This window comes from Cydia amplana, chromosome 19, assembly GCF_948474715.1.
Source record: "Cydia amplana chromosome 19, ilCydAmpl1.1, whole genome shotgun sequence".
In the NCBI taxonomy this organism is placed as follows: domain Eukaryota; kingdom Metazoa; phylum Arthropoda; class Insecta; order Lepidoptera; family Tortricidae; genus Cydia; species Cydia amplana.
This window is the reverse complement of record NC_086087.1, coordinates 6,105,475-6,125,907: the sequence shown is the minus strand read 5'-3', so window position 1 is coordinate 6,125,907 and position 20,433 is coordinate 6,105,475. Positions and strand designations below refer to the sequence as shown.

Below are 20,433 nucleotides of genomic sequence, written 5' to 3'. Positions count from 1 at the left end.
AAAACAAAAAAACTGAACATAATCTTAAAAGTTCGAAAGAGTTCTTCCAATATGTACTTGTCATAACCTCAATTTTTAGTAATGTTTACCATCAACGAGCATGATTGTACATTGTAGGCCCCTTAGCTTTGCTTATTCTTATTTAATGTATTGGTATTTAATGGTGACAGCAGAAATATCTCTTGAAACAGAAATGATTCAGAATGAAAACCAAATGAAAACAAATAAGGTGACGGCTGTCGTTCACGATCCACATTCCACAGATAAAACACAGATGACACGCATTTTGGAATTATTCGAACACAGTGTTGCTAACCCGCGATTTTTCAAATTTGCCGCCTTTTACTACTGACAAGATTTGGTTGACGGACTTTATATAACTACTACTTAGGTAGGTATCTTATTAGAATCCCATTTGTTTCTGCGTAGGTACTTACCTACAAAACATAGGTAATTAAAATACCTATTTAGTTATGATACTGACACTAAACATAAAATATTTTCGGTAAGTCGGTTTTACGGTTTTTTTTTTCTTTGAAATAGCACATCCCTAAGTAAAAAATTGTGACATTGATTGATTACTGTTTGATTTTCGAAACTTGAATCAAAAATAAAAGACAACGAAGTCAACGAGCCTATTTACGGTGAGTAATGACGGTTATGTGTTTTTGAAAATGTACAATCATTGAATTGAAACTATGTCGGGTATATTATTTTCCTTTAAGTAATTATTTTACTAAGTGTTAGTTGACACGATCATTTAAAATGGCACCAAAGAAGAAAGGCAAAGGGAAAAAAGGTCCCCCGTCGTCAGGGTGGATGCCTGGCTTTGGGACCAAAGGTATGACATCAGAAATGTTTAAGAGTTGAATATTAAATTGCTTATATAAGCAACCTACTTAAATATTTGGTTGGACTGTAGCAAAGGGGGGGCTGGGACTTAGAATTTTTTTGACAAAGTGGTGTCATTATGACACTATTTTTAAATGATTGTAATGTGTAGATCACGTCAAAATAAGCATCTTTTATTGGAAAAACTTTTCTCTAAAATAAAAAATGGCCGAGTTAGACGCCTCCAAAGATTGATGTTTTTAAAGGGAGCTGGGACTTGGAAAATTTTCATTGAGAGTGGTGTCATTATGACATATATTTTAAATGATTGTAATGTATAGAACACATCGAAATAAGCAACTTTTACTTGGAAAACTTTTTACTAAAACTGAAAATGGCGGAGATAGAGCTCAAGACAGGCCAGGCTTTTAAGGCAGGTCGGTGTAGGTACGACGACGAGCGAAGCGAGGAGGAGTGTTAGGTAGAACTGCGACCTTACAGCGCGCGAGCCGAGCGAGCGAAGCGAGCGTGCCGCGGCAGCGGCCGGCGAAGCGCCAGAACCGACTGTTTTATAATAATAAAATTTTACAAGTCCCAGCTCCCTTTAAAAACATCAATCTTTGGTCGCGTCTAACTCGGCCATTTTTTATTTTAGAGAAAAGTTTTTCCAATAAAAGATGATTATTTTGACGTGATCTATACATTACAATCATTTAAAAATAGTGTCATAATGATACCACTCTGTCAAAAAAAATTCTAAGTCCCAGCCCCCCCTTTCGTACAGTCTGACCCAAACTTTCTCGACAATAATCGTAGTAAACAACGAATTTATTTTACAAATTTAATACTGGCTCAGTCAATCAGTACAATGATTGTCACAGAATACCCTGACCTAATCAATTGAAGCCTGATGTTAGTTGGATGCAGAGAGTTATAGGTATTTTGATACCTATATATAATAGGAATTATCATTATAGGTATTGTCATTTACTAATGATAATTATTGTTTGAGATTGTATTCAGTAATGAGAACAGAGCCTAATAGTTTTAGAACGGGTTGCCATACTTCCCAACACCAAGACATTTCCGTTTGAAGCTAGGTGTCCCATTAACCTCTTATATACCAGAATGTGGATCCGTGCAGTATAAGTATTGAATTCTAATTAATTATTAATTAGAGCTCAATACCTACTATCGTGGATCTGCATTCTGGCCATTGAAAGGTTAAGACAAATATCCCCGTGTGAAATAGTACATATACCAGTTTTTGGGAATTGGTCCTAAATGCTCATTTTATAGTCTCAGACTGTATGAGGGACTAGTTTAGGGCCACCACATATCCGGATTTCTCTGAATATATCCTTGTCTCAGCTGTTTGATATCTGTACTAACTGTACGGTTTGTCGGCAGGCACAATGACCACATACTTCCAGTACCCGACCCCTGAGCTGCAGGAGGAGCTCCGCAAGATTGCCCAGGCTATCGTGGCCCCCGGCAAGGGCATCCTCGCTGCTGATGAGTCCACCGGTAAGTTATAATTATATGTATGTATTATTGCTTGACAGCAACATTTCACCAATTATCTCACCCATGTTTGACTGGTAGAAAATGCCTTGATGCATCAAGTTTGCCTGCTGTACTTCTTTTATGCCAATAAAGTTTAGAAATAAATAATTATCTTGAATAAATAGGGCACAAATGTTATCTGGTAAAGCCAATGAGCTCATTGAACAGAAAATAACTGTGCTTTGATAAAGAAAAATATCTTAGAGTTTTTACTGGTGAGAGTAATAAAATAGACTGCAAATATAAAGTATCAGGAAAGTATGAGTTCATTGTCATCCATCATTCAATATGGGATAGTGACATCACTTTCTTCGCTGATAGACCAGGTCTTGCTCCTTCATGCCACTTTCCCCTAAATATAGCGGTGGGTTTTCCATGAGACTAGGCTATCAACTCCTTATTGTACTGGTCTTGTAGACCATCAGCTTCGTCTATCTTGCCAAGTTTATATCCTAGTCCAGTTATAATTATATGAGTGCAGTAGTTTGGGTGGAGCCATGACTGCTGACTGACTGTGAGGCTTCGGTCTATGAAATATAATCATCATCTCATCAGTTATTCCCCATGTGAGTCCCATTGTGAGTCTTATTTCAACTTTTCCTTTCACTTAAAGAATGTTTATCTACACACATGTCATTAGTGCTCTATAATGCGTTCAGAATCCGTAGGAAATGATAAGCTTTATTACAACCAATTTTACTATGAGAACTTTCTTATCTGTGGTAGTAGGAAAATTTGTACTTTAATGTACGAGTACATATGTAACGTTATAGATTTTTGTAAGGTTATGAGTTTAAATTTGGAACAGCAGCCAAAACTCAAGTGGGTCTCTATTCTAGTATCCATAGATATTAAAACAGTTATCGATACGAAACATCAATTTAGTATGTTTTTTTAATTAAAACCGCACGATATTTGATCTCAAGTGACATGAGAATAGGGACTTCATTCTTTTGTCTAGGAATTAAAAAAAACTACGGCATGTGACATGCGTGAAAAAAGTTTTCATTCGCCGCCATTTGACGTACAGTTTATCTTTTAGTTAGTTTTAAGTATGTGTTTAGATAAAGTAGTGTATGTAACTGTACATAATTAGGCATTAAAACACTCGTGTGATCCTTTTAAGAAACTCACTAACGTTCGTTTCTTAAACCCACACTCGTATTTTAATGCCTCTCATTATGTAGCAGTCACATAAACTACTATTGTTGTTCAGGTACCATGGGCAAGCGTCTGCAGGACATCGGCGTGGAAAACACCGAAGAGAACCGCCGCAAGTACCGCCAGCTGCTCTTCAGCACTGACCCCGTAAGTGTAGCATCTAATGTAGCCTCGTGAGGCCCACGGTCTCACCCGTAGTACTAAATATTTCAATGTCATTTAACCTTTTACCAGGCTGACATTTCAAAAATGATGATCGAATGTCAGCCTTACTCATCGATAATAGAACACGTGTTTGAAGTGCCGTATGTGGGAAATATCCCTTAGGGCTCATTTAGACGGCGCGCGAACTCGTATACGATTTTAGTTACATTGCGGACTATTGAGGTTACATCAATTTAGCCGACCGATCAAATGACGCAATGTAATGAAACTCGCATTAAATTGAACTAAATTAGTAGCATTTATCTTAAAATAGTCTTATCATTACGTTTAGTTCTGTAATTGATAAATGGCAGACCAAGCTGCACCTATATACTCTATCTAGTCATGAAAAGTAAAAACATACATGTTTCCTAGTATCGACCTTCCTTTTATGGTTAAATCATAAGCATACGTCGGGTGGTTACTTTACTAGTTTTCTCTGCACCTGACTGTACATTAAAAGTACAAAAATATGCTGTATGCCTCTATTTATATTTTTTGTATCCATTTTATTTAATGAACATTACCTTATTTGGAATACCGAATTTGCAAGTTTTAAAACCAGAATGGGCGTGAGTGTGAGAGCCGTCATTGTTTGTCAACTTAATGCCAAGGTCGGACCAATAATCACTTTCAACAGGTTCTGATTGCCTGGTATTGCAAAAATAAGATTGTTAAAAATTGTGGTGGTAAATTGGCAAGATAACATTTTTAAATGAATCTTGTTTAAAAATGAGTTAAATTATTACTCGTTATTTTTCTGAAGCTTGTTTTACAGTTCCTATTGTAAGTGCGGCAATTACGAAGTTAGAAACTGGCTTGAGTACCTAAACATTAAAATTAGAAAAGAAAACTGTAGCTTAGAACAGGACTTTTTCCATGCAGCTCGAGTCTTTAACGAAGGGACTGCCTACAATTAGCAGAAGTCTCTAATAGTGTCACTCCAAAACCCTGGTACCCTGGTAAAATATCATTAGTATTTTACTGCGACCCTTCACGTTTTTTTATTAGCCTAATTTTATGTCCCACTTCTGGGAAAATTCCTCCCCTCGTTCCATCTACTCAACCCTGTCGTTTGTACTTTCCCGCCAATCCGGATAAAATGCGACCCTGTCGTTTGTACTTTCCCGCCAATGCGGATAAAATGTGTCCAAGTCGTCCCGCCATCTCCTTTTCGGTCTGCCTGTACCCCGGCCTGCACCTTGTTCAGTTCGGTAACACTCGGTAATTTGGCCCACCTTTCCTTCTTTTCTTTCCTTTCGTATCCGAGAATAATTTCACTTACAACCTTGTATACCCTCAGGCCATCTCGGAGAACATCTCCGGCGTGATCCTGTTCCACGAGACGCTGTACCAGAAGGCCGACGACGGCACGCCCCTGGTGGGTCTGCTTGAGAAGCGCGGCATCATCCCCGGCATCAAGGTCGACAAGGGTGTCGTGCCGTTGTTCGGCTCTGAGGACGAGTGCACCACCCAGGGTGAGCTCCTTGATTTTATGGTAGCCTGGTACTTTGTAACATTGGGCTTAGCACGGGAGCGCCGCGACAGTATTTCGCGCGCGAGACGGACAATTCTTTTCTAACTATTTTAATTAGAGAGGGACGGGAAATCTATCTTGCGGGCGAGATACGGTCGCGGTGCTGCCGTGCTAAGCCTACAGGGCGTATTGTGGGAACCGTTTGCCGTTGGGACAGAAAGGACATGAAAAATCAAAATGGGTAACCTGATATGTCATTTCATAAGGCAGTTGGAACATATTTGCTACGATTATATTGAACTATTGCAAAGTGATAAGGTTACATTTTGCTTAATTTCTGACACATATGCCCCTTGGATACATGCAACATTTGGCGCTAATTGTGACTACTGTTGTTTTCCTAGATTATTTGGTAATTTTGAAGATATTTGTAGAGTTTAACCTTTTCAACGCCAAGAGCCACTAAAGTGGTCGAGTGCTGTCGTGCCCATGACGCCAACAGCCACTAAAAAGGCTATGACGGACGCTGTCAAAGCAATTTTCCTGCTGACAGATAAGGTTTATTTTCGCTCTTCATATTGCAACCATTTGGCGTATAAGCCACATTTTAGCATGGGACGAAAAGCGTTGAAAAGGTTAACCTTGAGAGGTCAATGCGACTGCTATTTTAGATTTGCCCTTGAAATCCTCTTTATTTACCCTTTGTCTGAGCGCATACATCGTTGAAATAAGATTATCTGTGCAAGGGCACCTTGACGAATTTCGTACTTATTCCAATTCACAATAATTTGAAAGCATGCTAGTATGCATAATGTGATATGAATAACAAGCGTCCACAGTCTACGATGTCTACAAACCATCATTTCGTAAACTACGTCCTGGGATCTTACGCCACGACGGTGTCATACAGAGATCATTGAAGTATTTCGTCAGATGACAACCAAAACTTATTAATTACCACCACAAGTTCATAGCCATAGTGAACCGTATTAGTACCAATCTAAAGTCGATTTCTGTTTAACATTTTTTTTAGTAATTAGTGGTCATCTGGTGGTTTGATATACATATATCTATGAAGTTGGATAGTCAAGAAACGTGTCAATTCCAACGACCAATATAGCATTGATGTCCATACTTATATACTGATCAAAGTTTCTAAGTCTGTGAAATGGTGACGTAATTAAACCACTTTATCATCATTCATTGTATCAATGTTCTTTTCTTGGCGATAAATTAAAAACCGGCCAAGTGCGAGTCGGACTCGCGCACGGAGGGTTCCGCACCATCAACAAAAAATAGAGCAAAACAAACCGTGTCCACCTTTAAAATTCACCTCCGTAAGTACATACTGGCCAAACAAAAATGCAACACTTAGGCAACCGTGCACACACGCACACACACACCAATCACATAGACATTTACATACATACACACAAACATACAGATGACTTATAGGCTAATTTCTAATTTGATTTGATTGTTAATGTTTAATTTTAGTTTTACTTAAGTTTTCCCTTATTTTTGTACATTGTGTCCATTACTGAATGCCACCTAGTCCATCCACTGGGCCTTACTGAAAATCAGCGTCGCGGAGTGTGCCATGTGGCTCATACCGTGACACCTAGCTGAGTGAGGACCATTTAGCGCAACCTCTCATTTTGTGTTCTCTTTTGTTAGTTTTTAAGTTTGTTATTGTGCTAATAAATGCTTTTTCTTTCTTTCTTTCTTTCTAAACAAAAAAAAAAACAAGCAAAAAAACGGTCACCCATCCAAATACTGACCCCGCCCGACCTTGCTTAACTTCGGTCAAAAATCACGTTTGTTGTATGGGAGCCCCACTTAAATCTTTATTTTATTCTGTTTTTAGTATTTGTTGTTATAGCGGCAACAGAAATACATCATCTGTGAAAATTTTAACTGTCTAGCTATCACGGTTCATGAGATACAGCCTGGTGACAGACGGACGGACGGACGGACAGCGGAGTTTTAGTAATAGGGTCCCGTGTTTACCCTTTGGGTACGGAACCCTAAAAAAAGCAGTGATGACACCTACGTAATATTTGATATTTTCGTTACTATGTAGGTGTGTTTATAACTTGATTTCTGTGCATGTGGGGGCTCGACTACTTATCTCAGAAAGATAATAGTGTCATAGTTCACAATGATAACGTGTTATGTTAATTATTGAAATAATGAGTGGTTCTTATTACTGAGGCAAAAGGAACAACTGATTACTTATTTGGCAAACATTTATGTAATGATGCTTGTAGGGTTAATAAACAGTTCTTGACATTTGGACAAAAATAACTTTTGATTTTGATGAAAAAGTGTTTTCTTAGGTAGGCACTTGCACACAAGTGAATCTAGTTGGGAATCAATACTGAATTATTTATATAGTAGGTGTATAACGCAAAACACTTACTTTGAAGTTATGTGTTTTGTCAATTCTGCTGAATACATTTTACCAAGTACTTCCTTTGTAATGCCGTGCCGTTAAAACAATAGGTACATTCAATTTACCACCTTTAGGTATAAGATTGTACCGATAAGCAAATCTTATCTGTAAGACATAATAATCCTGTCATACCATTCATATTGGCTCTTTTAAAAAGGCCGATAATACTGATCGGTTAGGTAATTTCAGGATAAATGATCAGCAGAAAAAAACATAATGCAAATACATGATCTAGAAATATAAGCTCCAACTTCAATGGCGTTATATTAATTCCAGGTCTCGATGACTTGGCTCAGCGCTGCGCCCAGTACAAGAAGGACGGCTGCCACTTCGCCAAGTGGCGTTGTGTGCTGAAGATCGGCCGCAACACGCCTTCCTACCAGGCTATTCAGGAAAACGCCACCGTATTGGCCCGCTATGCGTCCATCTGCCAGAGCCAGCGCATCGTACCCATTGTGGAGCCCGAAGTGTTGCCCGATGGTGAGTCTAATAGTGTCTAGTACAAGGACGGCTGCCACTTCGCCAAGTGGCGTTGCGTGCTGAAGATCGGCCGTAAAAAGCTATCCTACCAGGCTATTCAGAAGAACGCCACTGTATTGGCCCGCTATGCGTCCATCTGTCAGAGCCAGCGCATCGTACCCATTGTGGAGCCCGAGGTGTTGCCCGATGGTGAGTCTAGTACAAGGACGGCTGCCACTTCGCCATGTGGCGTTGTGTGCTGAAGATCGGCCGTAAAAAGCTATCCTACCAGGCTATTCAGAAGAACGCCACCGTATTGGCCCGCTATGCGTCCATCTGCCAGAGCCAGCGCATCGTACCCATTGTGGAGCCCGAGGTGTTGCCCGATGGTGAGTCTAATAGTGTTTAGTACAAGGACGGCTGCCACTTCGCCAAGTGACGGTGCGTGCTAAAGATCGGCCGTAAAAAGCTATCCTACCAGGCTATTCAGGAGAACGCCACCGTATTGGCCTGCTATGCGTCCAGAGCCAGCGCATTATGCCCATTGTGGAGCCCGTGGTGTTGCCCGATGGTGAGTCTAATAGTGTCTAGTGTAAGGAAGGCTGCCACTGAGGGTTAGTCTAGTAGACGGTCTATGTACCGAAAGCATCCAGAAAGAAAGAAATGGTTCTGGCCTCGAATGTCCAATTTTCCAAATGTCCAGTCCCCGTGCGTCCAATTCCTTGAACGACCAATCCCCGTATGTCTAATTACCTGAACGTCCGATCCCTGTATGTCTAATTACCTGAACGACCAATCCCCGTATGTCTAATTCCTTGAATGCCTCCTCCTCGTACGTCCAATTACCCGAATGTCTAATATCTGAATCCCTGTACGTCCAATCTTTGTATGTCTAATGACCCAATTGACCGTTTCGTCTGTGATGAAACATCAGAACCTGGCTGGACGTCTAGTAGAGTAACAAATAGTCCGTTTGCCTACGAAATTCGCCACATATTGTTGGCCTACTATTCAGGTGACACTAAAAACCGTTTATTTACGAAATTGTAGAAAATTAAGAAATAAAATATTTTTAGGAAAATAACACATGGCTTTTATCTATATTTTCTGAATTTTTATAATAAGTAGATGCATTTTTTCAAAGCATTGATATAGAATAAGAGAACAGGATACACAATCAGCCCAAAAAAGTGGGGCCCAGCTGCCCGGGCAGCTTACTGTCGCATTATTTTGTGGCATGGCTCAAACTGATACGAAAATATTGCTGTGTATAGAATCACATATCAAGCAGACGCACTAATAATAGTTATACCTACATATATTAATAGGTAAGAGTCGTACCCGACATGCAATTCTTATCGCTATTCTAATGATCAGTAAGTTAAAAAGTAAGTTAAATGAGTGGTAAATGTACATTTCCATGAACGCATAAGACCGTGAAGTACCGTAAAATGGGGTGAGTAGGGTCAAAACTGAAATTCAAACCTCGATAACATTTTATTTTTACATATGAAAACTGAATGGTGTATATAATAAGTGTTCCAGACGTTTGTATTTTAGTTTTTATTTTATTTTGGGTAGTTCCATTTCATAACTTTGGCGATAAAGAGGAAAACCCACCTCACCCCGTAGTGCCTCGTATTTGGGGTTAGAGGGGTTTTCATACAAAGGTGATTTTGGAAGATTGTTGGATAGATGTTTTTTTATTATGCGTATTACTATAGCTCCATTTTAAATTGGAATACATTATTTTTGTAGCAGTAGCCTTAAAATCCCTTCTCACCCCCCTCTCAAACCTTCTCTCCCCATCCATAACCCACCTCTCCCCGCGAAACCTACTCACCCCGTTTACGGTAAGTAAAATAAAGGTATCAACTAAAAAGGTATCCGTTGGTAATGGTACACAAATGAATAAAATTCAATACTAGGTATATTTTTGAAACGGTACCGTTAGAGTAGTTTCGCACTACGTCCGATCCGACTTCGTGAAACCCAGTACCCGTTGTTGTAGCCGTAGATCTATTTCCATGGTGATATGGACATTCAGGGAATTGGACATTCGATAAACGGACATTCGGGAATTAGACATTCGAAGAAAATGGACATTTAAGGAATTGGACCTTCGAGCAAATGGACATTCCGGGAATTGGACCTTCGAGCAAATTGACATTCCGGGAATTGGACCTTCGAGCAAATGGACATTCGGGAAATTAGACATTCGAGGAAAATGGACATTTAAGGAATTGGACATTCGAGGCCAGAACCAAAATTTGCAAACTTTTCCCATGAGAAGATCTTGAAAAATCCTCGAACTTTTCTAAAGAAACTCTCCAAAATGGAATTTTTTCCTTCACTGTTACCTTACTTAAATAAAAACATGTTACCAGGCGAGCATGACTTGGACCGTGCGCAGAAGGTGACCGAGACCGTGCTGGCCGCCGTGTACAAGGCGCTCAACGACCACCACGTCTACCTCGAGGGAACCCTCCTCAAGCCTAACATGGTAAGTTCAAGTTTAACTTAATTTGGCTTTGGAGTGGATTGGTCAGCGTTGGTCGATCCAGATGGGTCAAAAACGTTCCGAAAAACAGATATCTGTCCTGAAGACATTAATTAGAAAAGTAACGATTTGGGTACTTTTACTAAGACTTTCATTAATCAGCTTTTTAGAAGTAGGTTTGAACACGCCTATTTAAGCATCCCGCGAGAGATTGGCTTTTTATAATCCATTAATTTTATGATGTCCACAGAAAATAGTATTTTATGGAACCGTTGTTTAAGAGAGGTCAAAAAAGGCGAGTGGCGTGAGTAACAATTTGAGGCGAAGCCGAAAGTTGTTAATAAAGACGCCACGAGTATTTTTTGACTCGGTTAAACAACGTTGCATACATACTTTTTCTACGACCAAGCACTTTTGAAATAAAATTGTAAATTTAACAAATATTTTTCATTCAAGAAGTAACAAAGAATGGAGGGTACGGGCGGGAAAAGAATGAATGAAATAAAAAACATGTCTATGGTTCACTCATCTGTCAGATATGACAATTAAAATTAGGTGGTTGGCAACAATGCATTTCATACAATATTTTTTAAGTGATGATTACACGAAGAATCGTAAAAGTGCCAAAAAGATACTGCGTGTATGCACAAATAATTTTTTGGGTAATAGACTAAAGACTTGTCTTGACAACTATAAGATAGGGGTTTAAAGGTGTGTGCACGACCCTTTAAATGACAAATAAAAGTACGGGAGTAGAAAAAATGCATAACCTTAACTCATTAACAAAAAATGCCTGCACATATACCAGGAACTCATAACCGTTTCGTATTCAGGTGACCGCCGGCCAGTCCTGCAAGAAGACGTACACCGCCAGCGACATCGGCCGCGCCACCGTCACCGCTCTGCTGCGGACCGTGCCCGCTGCCGTTCCCGGTAAAAATCTTATAAATTATGTTTCTAGTGCGTATAATCTAGTTAGCGTGCTCGTAATGCACCCCGACCTTAAAACTATATGGTTCCATCCAACAATAGTACATTACTGCAGACGCCGGGAAAGAAGGGCTTGCCGGGTGAGTAGGTATAGACGGCCGACCGTAGGGAGGCCGGATAGTGATACGAAGTCGGCAAGACCTTTTCACGTATAGTGCTTTTCTCAAACATATGCAAAGAAAAAAAAAAAATCACCACTCAAAAAAACAAATTATAAATATCAACCACAAATAGCTACACGACTAAAGTTTTTTTAATTTTCCTTCCAATCCTGCCATAAAGACTTTTTTTTTTACGGAAGTCGTCCGTATTTCGCGTGTGTAGTGTCAGAATAGACCCTATTAGGGTCATTATACACAACCTGATAATAAGAATCTCAATTTCAATAAATAAAATAAATGCAGAGGATTTTAAATATTGTCTATGGTCTCTGGTGACTTACGTATAGACAAGATTTTAAATTTATTCATCAACACATTGAATAATACAAATTCGTATTCTTAATATCAGTACGTTCGTGTATAACAGGCGTTAACACGGATATTTTGGTCCGATAACCATTCATTCACTAAAAATATTAAAAAATATATATAATTCGGCTGTTTAGCCTGTTCATGGAGACAGATCCCATGTTTACATTAGAATTTAAAAAAAAATACTTCCCGGCCTAGGCCTTCAATTTCGTATGAAATTCCTTTACAGTTCTCTGGAGTTGCTCCGCCCTAAAAGTGATACTTCGATCCTGATATAACGCCCGGAGCGACGACATTTCATTGCATGTTTGAGAAAATACCTTGATACTTGATACTTGGAACGGGGTGGCCCTATTCGACACCTTCCAAAAACGAAACATAATAGTACATTACTGCAGACGCCGGGAAAGAAGGGCTTGCCGGGTGAGTAGGTATAGCCGGCCGACCGTAGGGAGGCCGGATAGTGATACGAAGCCGGCAAGACCTTTTCACGGCTAGGCATGTATAGTGCTTTTCTCAAACATGCAATGAAATAAAAAAATACACCAGTCAAAAAAAAAAACAAATTTATAATCTTTATAATAAAAATCCAACTTCACAATAAAAGTTTTTTAATTTTGCTTCCAATCCCGCCATAATTGTTTTTTTTTACGGAAGTCGTCCGTATTTCGCGTGTGTAGTGTTCGAATAGACCTTATTAGGGCCATTATACACAATCGGATAATAAGAATCTCAATTTCTAGAAATAAAATAAATGCAGAGGATTTTAAATATTCTCTATGGTCTCTGGTGACTTACGTATAGACAAAATTTTAAATTTATTCATCAACACATTGAATCATACAGAATCGTATTCTTAATATCAGTACGTTCGTGTATAACAGGCGTTAACACGGATATTTTGGTCCGATAACCATTCACTATTTACTAAAAAAAAAAATCGGCTGTTTCAGACTGTTCATGGACACAGACCCCATGTTTACATTAGAATTAAAAAAAAAATTACTTCCCGGCCTAGGCCTTCAATTTCGTATGAAATTCCTTTACAGTTCTCTGGAGTTGCTGCGCCCTAAACGTGATACTTCGAAGCCTGATATAACGCCCGGAGCGACGACATTTCATTGCATGTTTGAGAAAAAGCAACTTCCAAAGAGCAACTTGGTATTTTCCAGGCGTCACTTTCCTCTCGGGCGGCCAGTCCGAGGAAGAAGCCTCCGTGAACCTGAACGCCATCAACACGGTGGAGATAAAGCGGCCCTGGTCCCTCACCTTCAGCTACGGGCGTGCTCTGCAGGCCTCCGTGCTGCGTGCCTGGGGCGGCAAGCAGGAGAACGTGCTGGCTGGACAAATAGAGCTGCTCAACCGTGCTAAGGTGGGTGTAATGTACCAGGAGTACAGGAACGGGCGGTGTATGAGAGTCATAGGGCGGCAAGGAGAACGTGCTGGCTGGACAAATAGAGCTGCTCAACCGTGCTAAGGTGGGTGTAATGTACCAGGAGTACAGGAACGGGCGGTGTATGAGCGTCATAGGGCGGCAAGGAGAACGTGCTGGCTGGACAAATAGAGCTGCTCAACCGTGCTAAGGTGGGTGTAATGTACCAGGAGTACAGGAACGGGCGGTGTATGAGCGTCATAGGGCGGCAAGCAGGAGAACGTGCTGGCTGGACAAATAGAGCTGCTCAACCGTGCTAAGGTGGGTGTAATGTACCAGGAGTACAGAAACGGGCGGTGTATGAGCGTCATAGGGCGACAAGCAGGAGAACGTGCTGGCTGGACAAATAGAGCTGCTCAACCGTGCTAAGGTGGGTGTAATGTACCAGGAGTACAGGAACGGGCGGTGTATGAGCGTCATAAGGCGGCAAGCAGGAGTACGTGCTGGCTGGACAAATAGAGCTGCTCAACCGTGCTAAGGTGGGTGTAATGTACCAGGAGTACAGAAACGGGCGGTGTATGAGCGTCATAGGGCGGCAAGGAGAACGTGCTGGCTGGACAAATAAAGCTGCTCAACCGTGCTAAGGTGGGTGTAATGTACCAGGAGTACAGGAACGGGCGGTGTATGAGAGTCATAGGGCGGCAAGAAGAACGTGGTCGCTGAACAACAGAGCGTCTACCGCGAACACCGATGTTCACAAATTCGCTCTAAATACGCCCTTATTGGAGTAAAAGAGAAAGATGCCCGCAATTTGCGAATTTCGGTGTTCGCGGTAGGCCCTCAGGAACTTTTTAGCCGCGCTAAGGTCGTTATACTATACCAGGAGCACAGAAATGGGCGGTATATGGCTGCAGGCCTCCGTGCTCCGCGCCTAGGGGGTAAGCAGGAGAACGCGTTGGCTGGTCAAGTGCTCAGCAGGAGCTGCTCAGCCGTACTAAGATGGGTACCAGGAGTACAGGAACGGGTGGTGTATGAGCGATAGGTCCTTGGCAGGGTCGTCATGTACGAACGGTTTTTGTGAAACGATAGATTCCATAAATATCATAATTTATTTTTTGTCAAATATGCCAAGATACAAATAAATTGTTACATCAGTTACATGATGATAAATGAATGCCCTCTTGCTTTGTTTCCAATTTATATAACAATAAATAAACTCGCGCGAGGCTTTATATATTTGCGCGTGGATTTTATCGGTCTAAAATAACAGAAATGTTGGTGGATATTTCTTTTGCTTATACTCGTACTATATCGAAGTAAGGTAAGTTGTATTAAACTGGTATCAACTCGAAAAACATTTGTGTTCGTCCTTCACTAATTACTAATGTAGTTCAGCTATTATTTCGTGCTTAAGGCCCCCTTACTTCTTGTGTTTCTGTGATAACACATGTACAGTCAGCAGCAGAAGTTGCTAAGCGGGCGAGATGTTCAAAATTACCTTGGCAAGCTTTTATTCTCTTTAATAAAGTCGCGTCAGGATAATTTTGAACACCTCGCCCGCTTCGCAACTTCTGGTGCTGACTGTACATTAACCTCTGAGTTGTCCGTTTTTGTAACAATCTCAGGTTGTTTTTTTGTGTTACTAAATCTAACTCTTAACCCTCTAACGGTCAATAGATTTGATGGTCGACATAAAACAAAACGCATTTATTATTACAAAAGAATTCAGGTTTGAAGTTAAATGTTTACATCATGTATAATTTGCTATGTGCCATAACTGCCATATACGGGTAAGATCAAATGGCTGAAATAACATCCTATCTATCTGTCAAAACTAAATTATGGCCATAAGCCCCCGGCGGCTCCACCGTTGTGCACATAGCCAATACTAAAGTATACAGGGTGTTTGGTACATCGTTTGACAAATTAAAACGGCAGATAAGTTGAGTCACTTGCTATCTTCACATGCCTAGAAAAAAAAATTGCGCATTTTTATTCATCACTGCCAGTTTTTCGTATATTTCAAATTTTTACTCGCGCAGTAAAAAAACCATGGCCAATTTATTTTCTAGGCATGAGAAGATAGCAAATGACTCAACCTATCTGCCGTTTTAATTTGGCAAACGATGTACCAAACAACCTGTATTTTTGTCTATTTTGCCTCCACATACTTATTCAGTACGCATTGTTGTTCATTTTAATAACATAGCTTAGCCGTTTAGTAAACAACTCTATTATTGGCTACTTTAATAACATCGTTATATTGCGTTGAATATAAGTTGCCAATAATAAAGCTATACTTGGTCAACCAGATCTTGACAGTAGAAAAAGGCGGCAAATTTGAAAAATGTAAGCGCGAAGGGATATCGTCCTATAGAAAATTTAAATTTCGCGCCTTTTTTTACTGTCAAGATTTGGTTGACCAGCTATAGTTTACTATAGTAGATTATCAGTTGTGTTGTACTAATTCATAGTAATTAAGTTGTTTGGTTTTTTATTTTTTTGCACGTTACCCCCTGACGCCGCTACGCACCGACGCTGCCATCAAACATCACATTTCCCCCCTTGAAATGGAACGAATTATTCTAAATTTAAACTCTATATTCTAAATTTGAAATGGGAATGTCATTCTACTGCCAATTTTTTTTATAGGCTAACGGTCAGGCGGCTACCGGCAAGTATGTGGCCGGATCCATTCCGTCTTTGGCCGGAAGCAAATCCAACTTTGTCAAGGCACATGCCTATTAAGTTTTTTTTTTAATTTTGCAATTTTATGTCCTTCAATTATGACTTTAACTGCGCACAAATCGAATCACGAATTGGTTATCTAGTCTGTAAGGAAAAGTAAAAATGAATTGACATTCCATATTTAAAATGATTTATTTTAATGAATGCAAAAGAGACTGACCTAATTTGAACATTTATAAAATAAAATAAAATGTTCTTATCCCATTTGGATTTATGCATTTAAGAATCATGTAAGATGCACCATAACACTGCCTCTAATATTGCTTGCATTTTGTTTTGTTCATGTTTTAATAATAAAGTTATTTACACTGTATGTTTTGTTTTACTTTAATTTTAATTTAGGATATTTGTATCACTAATATCCTGTTCATTTAATACCGTCCGGCGCAGAAGTAGTTAAATAGGCGACATGTTCAAAATGAACAGTATTCACTTTTACTGACCCAAAAAAAATGGTGTGCAAATAATTTTATAGAGTCGGACTTCGAAATGACAAAGTATATCAATGTCATCACTATACTAATGTCTGATTCCATGAAAATATGTCGTTTATAATGTTACTCCCTCACTATAATCTATTCAAAGCGGTGCAGGATTAGCTTAGACGGACTCTATACTCTTCGCTTGTTTCTGCTGCCGACTGTACTTGTCACATCAAAAGATCATGTATTCATAAACAAGTACCTACGTACAGTAAGCAAATTCAAAAAGAACACTAAAGAATAGAACTATAAACCTTCTAAATAAATTTGGATATTAGTATGCACGCAGTTAATTGCACAGTATTTGCTATCTATCCACTTTCTCGCACCAAAGAAAACAGAGAAATAAGCCTTTCTATACCAAAGTAGATAAAAAATACCGCCTTTTTGTCCAATGCATGTTCCAATAATTCCAATCCATATCGTGACAAAAAAAACATTACAATCAAATAAACCAATCCATTCACAAGGAACAACACTTAAGTTATCGTTCATTCACCTCGCATACTGAATAAATTACCATGCAAAACCAGTTTAGCCAACATTACGACCCGAATGAATGATACCGAAATAGCACCGCCATTTAAATACATGGAAAAACGTCTAAATAATGTTATCGCACGGTTTCGTTTGTTATTTTAAACGCTACGATTACTTACTATCAAAATTGTTTGTCCACGAAAATAATATGTGACGTCCCACGGATAAAGGTACCTTATGGCCGTTGGCGCTTACGCTATTATTAACGCCGCTCCGCCGCCGCGCGCTATTATTATTGCGGCGCTATGCGACGTAAGCGCCAACTGCCATAAGGCACCTTTTGCCGTGGAACGTCACATATATTATCAGTGAGATGATAATGTATACATAATGTGTAATAACAAGAGCTGTTATATGAATAGCTCAAACGATCTTTTTAAGGGCGTTTTTATTGTTTTAAACATGTTTTTGTTTTAGCTCACGGTTTATTCTTAGCCCCTTAACGCATGTAATAAAAAAATATTTGTTTAAAATCGAACTTTAACAGCTGTCAATAAACTTGAATATCACATCCGCCATATATGGCTAATACGTATGCGGTTAGGGGTTAAGAGAATTTTCACCTCAGCAGCTCGAACAAGGGTACTTTGCTACTTAAAAACAGTGACACTCACTGGGTGAGACAAAATGAGCAAAATTCGATTTTGCTCACTCAGTGAGCAAAATGCGATTTTGCTCGCTGTTTTTAAGTAGCAAAGTACCCTTGTTCGAGCTGATGAGGTGAAAATTTAATTGTTGGTATATCTTAAGAAAACATGAGTCAATAGAGGTAAGTGATGAGAAGGAATACATTTTTCGGATGCTCTAATATGTTCTCACTGCTGAGGTGAAAAGTTTTGTGAACTACACGAGATCAAAGTTATTTACATCTCGTGCGCTTTTGAGTCCCTTACTACGCTCAAGATTCTAAATTAGATTCAATCGCTACGCTCGTGAATCTAGTATAGAATCTTTCGCTTGCACGGGACTCAAAATAAGCACTCGAAGAAATATCAAACTTTGATCTCTTGTTGTACAAATAACTATTTCATGCATGTTTCTTTGTGGAACACTTTCGGCGCGATTCGGAAAATGAATTAGAGATTCACTAGATATGAAATAGTAAAGATATGTAACGTTCCACGGCAAAAGGTACCTTATGGCGGCTGGCGCTTACGCTATTATTAACGCCGCTCCAATATTCAGCCGGGGCAATGGTACCTTTTGTCGTGGAACGTCACATATGTTTACTATTTCATATCTAGTGAATCTCTAAATCATTTCCCGAATCGCGCCGTTTGTGTATTTTTACATTATCCTTCTGGCCATTTTTGCTGGCTAGAAATTGTAAAACAAAAGAAAATACTCTTCCCGTCTTTTACCGCACGAAAATACCTACATTATAACTATGTTTCAGTTTCAGACAATTTTTTTGTATTTTACTTACAGTGTCATTTACCAAACTAATATTAACGTACCAATTTTTTTTTGTTTTCAGGCCAACGGACAGGCGTCTCAAGGCAAATACGTGGCTGGATCAGTTACAGGTGCGAGCGGCGATTCCGGACTTTTCGTCGCCAACCATGCCTATTAAAAAAAAACTTTAAAAAATATAATTTACAACCGGCCTATAAAATACCGGTTTTATAGATTCAACGATAGCTGAATCCTTATTCCAATTGCCATAGAGCGCATGACATTTTACTTTTACCGCCATTTTCAAAATGGCCGGCATGGCGCGAAAAGTCACTTTTAAGCGTAAACTTAATTTAAGGTTACTCGAATAATTTATAATGAGATGTTGTCCTTTTTGGAATAAGCTGTAGATCACATGTATTATCAATTTGAGATTAATGTGTAGAATCACCGTATTATTGGAATTGCTTCATGTATGTAGTTAAGTAAAATGTCTCACGTTGTTATGGGTATGAAATTTTAGAAAAATAGATGTTGAGATTATATAGAAAATTTGGTATAACCATCGATTTATTTATATACTTACAGTGAAATAACTATAAATGTTACAGTTGGTATTTATTTATGGATTTATACGTATTTTAATTTTGATAAATCAATTTTAGGTTGTAACGTATTTTGATAATTTAAGAGTAATATATTCTTGATCAACTGTGTAGTTTTTTTATTAACTATTGGTAGTTCGCCCCCATAGACTAGGAATCCTCTAGACGGAGTTTAGAGCAATTATTTCATGAAACTGATGCTGCCAAAAATACGGGGGTGCGGCGGGACGAGGTGAGCGAATCCCGTGCCGTGATTGGTCCGTTCAAAAACACGGACCAATCACGGCACGGGATTGACTCGAAGATGGAGTAAAACTACCGTATAAGTGGCAGAGGGGGTAGCGTTACTATGCTTAGTCTAGAGGTTGTGTTGTCTGTGTTTGCCCCGTATAGACTCTTAGACAAATACCTAACTAACTCCTAAACCTGGGCTGATCTTTACAAATTTCAGACAAGAAAATTGGTTAAAAAATACACAAGATATCGTCTATCAACCATGGAACTGATGAATTTAAACATACTGCACTCTAGTTGACCCTTAGACGTTATTTCGCTCTGTCGATTATCTTAGTTGGTCTTGACTCTTGAATGATCTTGGTCTAACTAAATAGACTATAGGTCTAACCAGGGCTTGTTAACGTTACCAATTCACATTATAAAGTAACGTTACTTAACGTTAAAATCATAAAAATACCTTATTACCGGTAGTAAATGGTAACGATACTTGATAACTTAACATTATTATAACGTTAGATAGTTAACGTTAATTTTACCGGTAATTTTACTTTTTATTGCAGGGCTTGTTAACGTTACCCAATTCACATTATAAACTAACGTTAACACTATCATTCTTTAAGCTAATATTTGCTTGTAATTTCATACACAATTTTAAGGCCAGTAGACCTTATTGACCATAAATACGGCAGGGCTTCTGTCAAATTGAAATAGAATCAGTCAAAATACATTAAAGATAATTATGTACGTTAGTAAAACTCAACTTTAATTCTAGTAGTTAGAGTTCATAGTCTTTTGTCATTATTCTTTTCTGTTTATCAAATGAAAGAGGTGGTATTCTACTTGTTTAAGATCTTTGTCCAATATGCATTGCGTCTCACTCTCTCATTAAGCAAAATGTGAGACGCAAATACACATTGGACCGAGATTGGACAGATAGA

The 20,433-nt window shown here is 39.1% G+C and overlaps 1 protein-coding gene across 2 annotated transcripts; it reads left to right on the top strand.

The window, feature by feature from the left end:
* Nucleotides 1–681: 681 nt before the first annotated feature.
* LOC134657006 (fructose-bisphosphate aldolase) lies at nt 682–19,364 on the top strand. 2 transcript variants are annotated; one of them, XM_063512574.1, is made up of 10 exons: nt 682–841; nt 2,242–2,358; nt 3,614–3,705; nt 5,066–5,240; nt 7,971–8,174; nt 10,541–10,656; nt 11,487–11,586; nt 13,289–13,488; nt 16,141–16,215; nt 18,736–19,364. In XM_063512574.1, exons 1-10 carry the CDS (start codon nt 766–768, stop codon nt 18,829–18,831), a joined length of 1,251 nt encoding a protein of 416 aa, XP_063368644.1. In that variant the 5' UTR covers nt 682–765; the 3' UTR covers nt 18,832–19,364. The 2 variants fall into 2 exon arrangements, with proteins under 2 accessions (XP_063368644.1, XP_063368643.1); XM_063512573.1 differs by lacking the exon at nt 16,141–16,215 and having other exon boundaries at nt 683–841.
* Nucleotides 19,365–20,433: the final 1,069 nt, after the last annotated feature.